Below are 8,011 nucleotides of genomic sequence, written 5' to 3'. Positions count from 1 at the left end.
CTGAGAAAGACATTGGTGGCTCTTCTCAGAGCAACTGTGATGTCTCTTCTGAAGAAGACTTTGGTGGCTCCTCTCAGAGGGACCATATGCCTCGTTAGAGAGGGACTTTGAAGGCTCCTCTCAGAGGGATTGTGATGGCTCTTTAGGGAAGGACTTCGATGTCCTCTCAGATGGACTGTGATGGCTCTTTAGAGAAGGACTTCGAAGGCTCCTCTCAGAGACTGTGATGTCTCTTCTGAAGAAAACTTCGAAGGCTCCTCTCAGAGGAACTGTGGTGGCTCCTTTCAGAGGAATTACATGGATTTCTCTCCCTTAAGAAGCTATGGTGGCTTTGCTTCTGGGTGCGAATTTCTCTTTAACCTGATTGTGTAAGGTTCTCTTAAGCAACCATTTAGATTTCCCCCTTGGCTTGAACTCTGGTTCCTATTTTGGAGCTCTTGGACTCCTGGCTAGAGATTTTCTATCTGTAGGAGTTTTTCTTACCTGCTATTGTCGTTTTGAACAATAACCACAGGCTGTCCTACTGAAGTGGTTATGACAATAGCACTTCTTTAGGAAACTATGGGCTTGGGTATGTCTAAGTTGGAAAGAGCTAACTCTTTTTGGTTGTTGAGCTGATCTGTATTGCTGTATTTCTTCCCATACCATCTTCTCCTGCTTAGTGGTTATGTCTGTTGGATTTAGCTTAACAACTGACATCCTCTCTCTTTTGATATCTCTGATGAGGAATAATCTCTGGCTTTTTGTTTTTGATGGTGGTTTTTGCTTGAATGCAAATGGTCTGGCCTTGACTTGTATTCAGGCTTCTGTCCAGTAAAAGCCATAATTCTGTCTGCTGGAATGCTTGCTTTAGACCTTGAAAAAGCAGTTGAATGAATTTGGGTTGGGAGGATTTCTTAGATTGTCTTTTTGAAGAGGCAGTAGTTGTCTGAGATACTCCATTCCTCTTCCTTCTTAACTGGGCTGGTAAATCCAGAGAAGAACTTGGTATTGTGGTTCTACCATTTGTGTATAATTTTGTGTTTTGTGTTCTGTGTCCCGTAGTGATTCTTTTCTTTGGGTATTTTGAACTATGGGTCTTTTGGTTCTCCTTTAGCCCACTTTTCATCCTGAGTACTTTCAGAGTCACTCTCTGGTAGAGAGTGAACATGAGTAAACTCATAGTGCCCTGGCCCTCCAATTGTCATCTTTCCTGCTAGGGCAGGACTCATATACTGTCTTTGCCTGATGTGGACTTGTACAGGAGCAGGAGATTGGGAAGATACAGACTGGAAATCCATTGTAGAAGTAGGACTCTTGGAAGCTCGAGTATAGATTTGTAGCTTTCCTTAGTGATGGTGATATAGAACTCCTTGGTCTGATGGATCTGTCTCTTCTGTGATACTTTGGGACTTGGGATCTTTTCCCAGTTATCAAACTAAAGCCAAGACGCAACCTAACCTCTCCGTGGCCTTTAGGAGTGCTTACAAGGTGGAGCTGTGGGTAGATAAGAAGGTAAGGCACCGGGGCGCCTGGGTGGCTCAGTGGGTTAAGCCGCTGCCTTCGGCTCAGGTCATGATCTCAGGGTCCTGGGATCGAGTCCCGCATCGGGCTCTCTGCTCAGCAGGGAGCCTGCTTCCCTCTCTCTCTCTCTCTCTCTGCCTGCCTCTCCATCTACTTGTGATTTCTCTCTGTAAAATAAATAAATAAATAAAATCTTTTAAAAAAAAAAAAAAAAAAAAAAGAAGGTAAGGCACCAAAGTGCCCTGTAATTTATGACAGCAATTAAATCCTACACATAGGCCACACTGTAGGCATATAGGGTATTTTAAAACCAGACCTAAAGTTAGAGGTGGAGGTACATTGGTGGGTATTTGACTCCTTAACAGTTTTGCTGCCATTTTTAGCTGCAGATCTTGTAGCAACTGGAACTGTACTGACAAGTCAGTCTTGGCCTGGGGAAGATAACTTGGCTTGAGACACTGTTGGGACTCAAAAATCCTTGTCTGTGAACTCTGAGTTCTCACTCTCTTCCATTGGAACAGAATCTTTCCTAGTGAAAACTATATTGAAGGAAGTCTCTAAATTTATTGGGACAGGAGGCTGGCCCTCTGTACATGAAACAGACATGTGCTGAATGATTTCCTGGGATATATCACTAAGCTTTGAACTTTTCTTTATGTTCGCACTAGCCCCAGAGTATTGCTATATTATGGAGGACATGGAGCTACGTGTCCACATCCTTAAGGCTCTTTGTTCGTGACCATGATACGAGTGTCTCTGAATGTAGTTTTTGGACACAAGTCTGAGAAATAATACTTTGACTATTCTCTAGCAGACTCTTGGAAAGTTCCATCAGTTCTGCAGGAACCCCAAATAAATTCTGAATAGATATCTGACAGATATCTGCAGTGGCTCTTTCTGTTACAGATGTTTGAGAAGAAAGGTTCCTTTCCATAGCGGTTCCCAAGACCTTCCCTAACACTAGCATCTTGGAGAGATATTTTCTGGGTAGTCACTGTCTCCAGGAGTGATTCTCCCAGACATTCTGTTGTCTGCTCAAGACAGATCCGTTAAGGCCTCTTTGAGTTCCTGATCCTGACTGGAAGGCCCTAGATGGTGATCTCCAGCTTTGCAGTGGATGTTGGGATAGGCGCTGGAGTGAATTCTCTAGCCTCTCCACCTGCTTCTTATCAGTCCTCCTACATATGACACCCACTCCTGGGATCTCAAAATGTGGCATTTCTACAATGTTAGCTATCTTAATCAGAGGGTTGATTGTGAAGGGACAAGGGAAGGGTTGAAGTTTGTATCATAGTAGAGTCTATAAATTATTCTTCAGACTGCAAAATATCTGTCCCATATTTTTTATATCCAAGGCCCTTGACACTTCTGGTATCTCCAAATCACAAAGGCTTCCTAATTCAGATGCTTTGACAGAGCTTGAGATGAGCGAGTTTGAAGAGTTCTCTAGAAATCTAGAGAAATAATTCCCCATTTGTAACTCTTCTCTTGACATAAAATCCTCAGATTCCCTATTCTGATATACCTGTACTAGATACAAATCCTCACATTCCATGATATGAGGAGGCCCTATTTTTACCCCCATTCCTTTCACAGCCTGAAGCCCTTGTTCATGAGTGAACACTGTCGATTCCTCCAAAGAAAATGCTGGCTTTGAGAGTGATTCTGAAGATTTCTCTTTGGTATTTGGCCTCAGAGTTAGTTCTCCAGGTTCTACCATTTCTTGAAGATGTGGTCTTGGGAAGAAATCAAACAATCCATTTCTTCAGTAGCTGATCCTAAGGAAGCGCCTATTGGTTCTACAATCTGAGGAATGGGTAGTGGTGCTAATTCCTCAGATTTTACAATTTGAAGTGGTGGCCCTGGGATTAACACAGTCTTTACAATTTGAAATTCTATCAGCTTCATTATATCCAAAATCTGGTGTGTTGGCTCTGTGGTTAATACCTTTGATTTTACACTTTGCAACCATAGCCCTGAGGTAAACTCAGAAGGTCTCACATCTTGTACTTTTGGAATCAGTCCAACATAGTCTACCATTTGAGAGGTTTCCCCTGGTGTTAATGCTACAGACTTTACAACCTGAAGTGGTAGCCCAGAAGTCACTTTCACATATTCAGCAACTTTTCGGGGGCCTATTGAGGTTATTCCTATTGGTTGAGCAGCTTGAAGCTGTGTCTTTGTAGATCCTGTGACTTGATCTAGTGGCCTTGGACTAATCCTCATAAACTCTGTAATTTGACCCTGTAGTCCTGGAGCTATCTGTGAATATTTCATACTTTGATTCTGTGACTGTGTAAGCCCCATTGGTCCATCCCCTTGCTGCCATGTCTCAGATGTGAGCTCTACAGATTCTGCATGTCCTGTAGCTTGACGTGTTTGCCTTGTGGACAAATCTAAAGATTCCTCCCTTTGAAGCCATTGCTTAGAGTTTGAACCCACAGATCCAGGAACTGGATATCTTAGCTTTGGTGTCATCTCTGAAGATTCTGAGACATGATGTAGTGACTTTGTAGTCAGTGCTTCTGATTCTTCCCTTTGCAGTCTTTTCTTGGAGATCACCTCCACGAATTCTAGTGCTTGAGGATAGGGCCTTGGAGTGCTCTCTGTATATCCAGTGGTTTTACTTATTGGCTCTGGGGTCATGCCAAGGAATTCCTTCTCTGTTGGCCTTGTTTTGGGGGTCAACCCCATAGTTTCTGTAGTGTGACGCTTGGGCTCTGGTGTCATCTTTTCAGATCCTGTAACTTCCTGCACTGGCCTTGTATATGATTCCCCCAAGTCCTTAACTTGAGGCCATGACTGAGAGAGCAACTTGAGAGTTTCTGGGATTTTCTTTAAGGTTAATTCTAAGGATTCAGAGCCTTGATTCCTTAGCACATGAGTCATATCAACAGATTCTGGGACTTGAAGATCTAGCCTTAAAGGCACTCCTGAAGATTCCATGGTTTTACTTGTTGACTTTGGGGCCAACCCCACAGATTTTTCCACTGTTTCATTGCCTTGATGTGCCGACCTTTCTGTGGTATGATAAATTGGTATTGAAATCAAATTTACAGATTTGGAGACTTGATGCTTTGGTGTTGGGATCACCAAATTCACAGATTTAGGGACTTGAGGCTTTGGTGTTGGGATCATCTCTGCACCTTCTACAAATTGATGCCCTGGCCTAGGGATTATCTCCGAGGAGTCTGTGATTTGATAGCTCCTCTTTGGAATTAGTTCCTCAGATTTTGTTCTTGAAAGCAGTGACCCCAGTAGTAACTCTACAGATTTCATATCTTGTTGCAGAGATGCTGAAGACAATGTCACATGTTTTATACTTTGCAACTTTGCTTCTGGAGTAAACTCCAAAGGTTTCTCACCTTGTCGATGTGATTCTGGAGACAAATTTGAAAAGTTAACACTACACAACATGGGTCCTGGTATGAACTTCTTAGTTGGCTCTGGTGCCAACACTGTTGGTTTCATACCTTGCCATCCTGAAGTCAACTCTTGACAATTCATAACTTACTGTGGGGACCCTGGTGTCAACTCTACAGATTTTGTATCTTGAAAACATAGTTCCAGTGCAAAGACCTCAGAATTAACACTTGGTGACCTTGGGCACCATGGAAACTCTGAAGAATTAGTACTTGGAGGCTGTAGCTGTAAGTTTGACTTCAAAGATGTCACATCTTGAGAACATGGCTCTGATTCAAACACCATAGATTTCTGCCTGAGGCAAGAAATCAAAGCCTTAGAATTCACATCTTGAGGTTGTGGCCCTGGATTCAACGCCAGAGATTTCACATCTTGAAAACACACCTTTGGTGCAAACACCACAGATCTCTCACTGTGCTGCCTGAGGTGTGAGGGCAACTCCCCAGAATTCATACCTTGAGCATGTGGCCCTGGATTTAACGCCACAGGTTTCACTTTTGTAAAACATGGCTCTACTGCAAACATCTCACATTTCAAGTCCTGCAGCTCAGAGCCTGAAGCCAGTTTCACAGAATTTCCACCACAAGACACTGGCTCTTTGTTGGTCTTCACAGACTTTACATCTTCAAGCAGTGGCTTTGGTAAAAATAACACAGATTTCATACCACTCAGTGAAGAGCCTAAAGTGAACACTGAGTGCACAACTTGTTGCTGTGACCCACAGTGATTCTCCAAAAACTGGATTTCTGGAAACTTTGTCCCTGGAATTAACTCAGAAGATTCTACACCTTGCAAATGTGGTCCAGGGCTGAACAAAATAGATTTTGTACCTTGATATTGTGACGTAGGATTCAAGTCAGAGGGTTTCATGCCTTGCATCTCTGGGTCTGGATTAAACTTTATAGCATTTATGCATTGAAGCTCTGACCCAAAATTCAAATCAGAAGAATTCACACCTTGCAGCTGTGGGCCACAGTTTAATTCTTGTGATGTTATACCTTGAAACTTTGTCCCTGGACTCAATTCATGTTTCACATTTTGTAAATGTTGCACAGGGTCGAACATAAGAGATTTTAAACCTAGAACTTCTGACCCCAGATTCAAATAAAAAGATCCCATACCTTGACATTTAACCCCTGAAGTCAACTCAAAAGATTGTATACCTTGCAAAGGTGGCCCAAGTTCATACCCCATAGAATTAGCACATTGTACTTTCGGCTCTGGATCCAACTCCAAAGAATTTACACACTTCATCTGTGGCCAGCGGTTGCATTCCATAGGTGCTACAGCAAGAAACTTTGACCCTGGAATTAATTCGGATTTCAAATCTTGTAAATGTGGTTCAGCACTGAAAAGCATAGATGTCTCACTTTGATTCTTGAACCCCGGATTCACCTGAGATCCTGAACCTTGACATTTTGTCCCTGAAGTCAATTCAAAGGACTGTACACCTTGCAAAGGTGGCCCAGGTTTGCACCCCCATAGAATTTGCACATTGTAATTTTGGCTCTGGATTCAACTTAGAAGAATTTACACACTTCATCTGTGCCTCAGGATTGCATTCCATACGTGCTATAGCAAGAAACTTTGACCCTGGAATCAATTCAGATTTCAAATCTTGCAAATGTGGATCAAGGTTGAACACCACAGTTGTCTCCCTTGTGATCTCTGAACTCAACTCAGAAGACTTTGTACCTTGAAGTTTTGAAACTGAAGTTAATTCAGAAGGGTTTATACCTTGCAAGCGTGGCTCAGATTTGCATCCAACAGAATTTACACACTGAAGTTTTGGTTTTGAAATAAATGCAGAAGAATTCACATCTTGCAAAGGATGGCCCAGGGCAGAACACCTGGGATTGTATACCTCGAGGCTCTGATCCAGAATTCAACTCAGATTTTACACCATTCAATTGTGGTCCAGTACTGAATGCCCTAACATTTATACCCTGAAGCTGTGGGGCTAGATTAAATTCAGAGGATTTCCCACTTTGTAATTTAGGCTGATGCTTCATTTCCAGAAATGGCTCATATGGAAGCTTCCTGCCTGTTCACGACTCATGTTTTATCTCTTGTAACTGTGGCCCAGGATTGATCTTGAAGGATGGCATACCTTAAAGCCTTGATCCCTAGCATAACTCAGTGGATTTAACATCTTGCCACTGTTGCTCAGGATTGGATTCCTTAGATTTCACATCTTGGAGCTTTGTCTCTTTGCACAATTCTGAAGATTGTATATGTTGCAAATGTGGTCCAGGGTTGTATACCACAAATTTCACACTTTAAAGCTCTGGCCATGGTTTCAACTTAAAAGACTTCTCTTCTTGCTGCTGCTTCCCAGCATTGAACTGGGAAGATATCACATTGCAGATCTTTGATTCCAAGGCTAACTCAGAGGGTTTTGCGACCTGGAACTCTAGGTCATGGTTGACCTCTGTGGTTTTCATTAGTTGAAGCTTTAAAGACTCAGGAGATTTTGCACCTTGCAACTTTGCCCCAGGGCTGAATTTCAGAGATTTCATGCCTTGAATGTGTGATCCTGGTGTCAGCATAGGCAATTTCCTGTTTTGTAACTGTGAAACTGACTCAAATCCCAAATATTTCACATCTTGGGTGTTTGCACCTAGAGTCAATTCAAGAGGTTTCATGTCTTGCCACGTGGGTCTGATAAGGAACTCCACAGATTCTCCACTTTGAAGCTTTGTTTTTGGTGTTAACTCCGAAGATGGCACACCTTGTAACTGCAGAACCGGTTTTAAGTCAACAGATTTCAAATCTTGGAGCCTGTACTCTACTTTCAAATCAGATTTCTCATCTTGTCTCTGTGGTCTGGGGTTGAACTCCACAGATTTCACACCTTGAAGCTTCCTCATCTAAATTAAATCAGATTTCCCACTTTGTAGGTTTGGACCATGGTTGAACTCAGAGGGTTTCACTTGTTGAAGTTTGGCCCTGGGATCACTTCAGAATATCTCATACCTTGCAAGTATGATCTAGAACCAAACCCTGCTGATTTTTTATCTTGAAGTTTTATACCCATGATCAACTCAGAACATTTCACATCTTGTAAATGTGGGCCTGCTTTCAT

General features: G+C 42.5%; 2 protein-coding genes across 2 annotated transcripts in view; one reads left to right on the top strand and one right to left on the bottom strand.

Moving 5' to 3' along the window:
* SPATA31H1 (SPATA31 subfamily H member 1) overlaps nt 1–3,981 on the bottom strand; it is an 8,259-nt gene extending 4,278 nt beyond the window's left edge. Inside the window, 14 exon segments of the mRNA XM_059407614.1 lie at nt 84–163; nt 271–485; nt 487–582; nt 584–728; nt 731–835; nt 838–1,091; nt 1,093–1,319; nt 1,321–1,511; nt 1,745–1,992; nt 1,994–2,275; nt 2,277–2,743; nt 2,745–2,842; nt 2,845–3,255; nt 3,258–3,981. Of these exon segments, the coding sequence (XP_059263597.1) occupies nt 84–163; nt 271–485; nt 487–582; nt 584–728; nt 731–835; nt 838–1,091; nt 1,093–1,319; nt 1,321–1,511; nt 1,745–1,992; nt 1,994–2,275; nt 2,277–2,743; nt 2,745–2,842; nt 2,845–3,255; nt 3,258–3,981 (3,543 nt within the window).
* A 3,667-nt stretch (nt 3,982–7,648) lies between these two features.
* Nucleotides 7,649–8,011, top strand: part of IFT172 (intraflagellar transport 172) — a 2,659-nt gene continuing 2,296 nt past the window's right edge. The window contains exon 1 of the mRNA XM_059407613.1: nt 7,649–7,660. Coding sequence (XP_059263596.1) covers nt 7,649–7,660 — 12 coding nt within the window. The remainder of the gene's footprint in view (nt 7,661–8,011) is intronic.

The sequence above is a fragment of the Mustela nigripes genome, chromosome 7 (genome assembly GCF_022355385.1).
Source record: "Mustela nigripes isolate SB6536 chromosome 7, MUSNIG.SB6536, whole genome shotgun sequence".
In the NCBI taxonomy this organism is placed as follows: Eukaryota; Metazoa; Chordata; class Mammalia; order Carnivora; family Mustelidae; genus Mustela; species Mustela nigripes.
The sequence above is the reverse complement of the archived record's forward strand: the minus strand, read 5'-3'. Positions and strand labels throughout refer to the sequence as shown.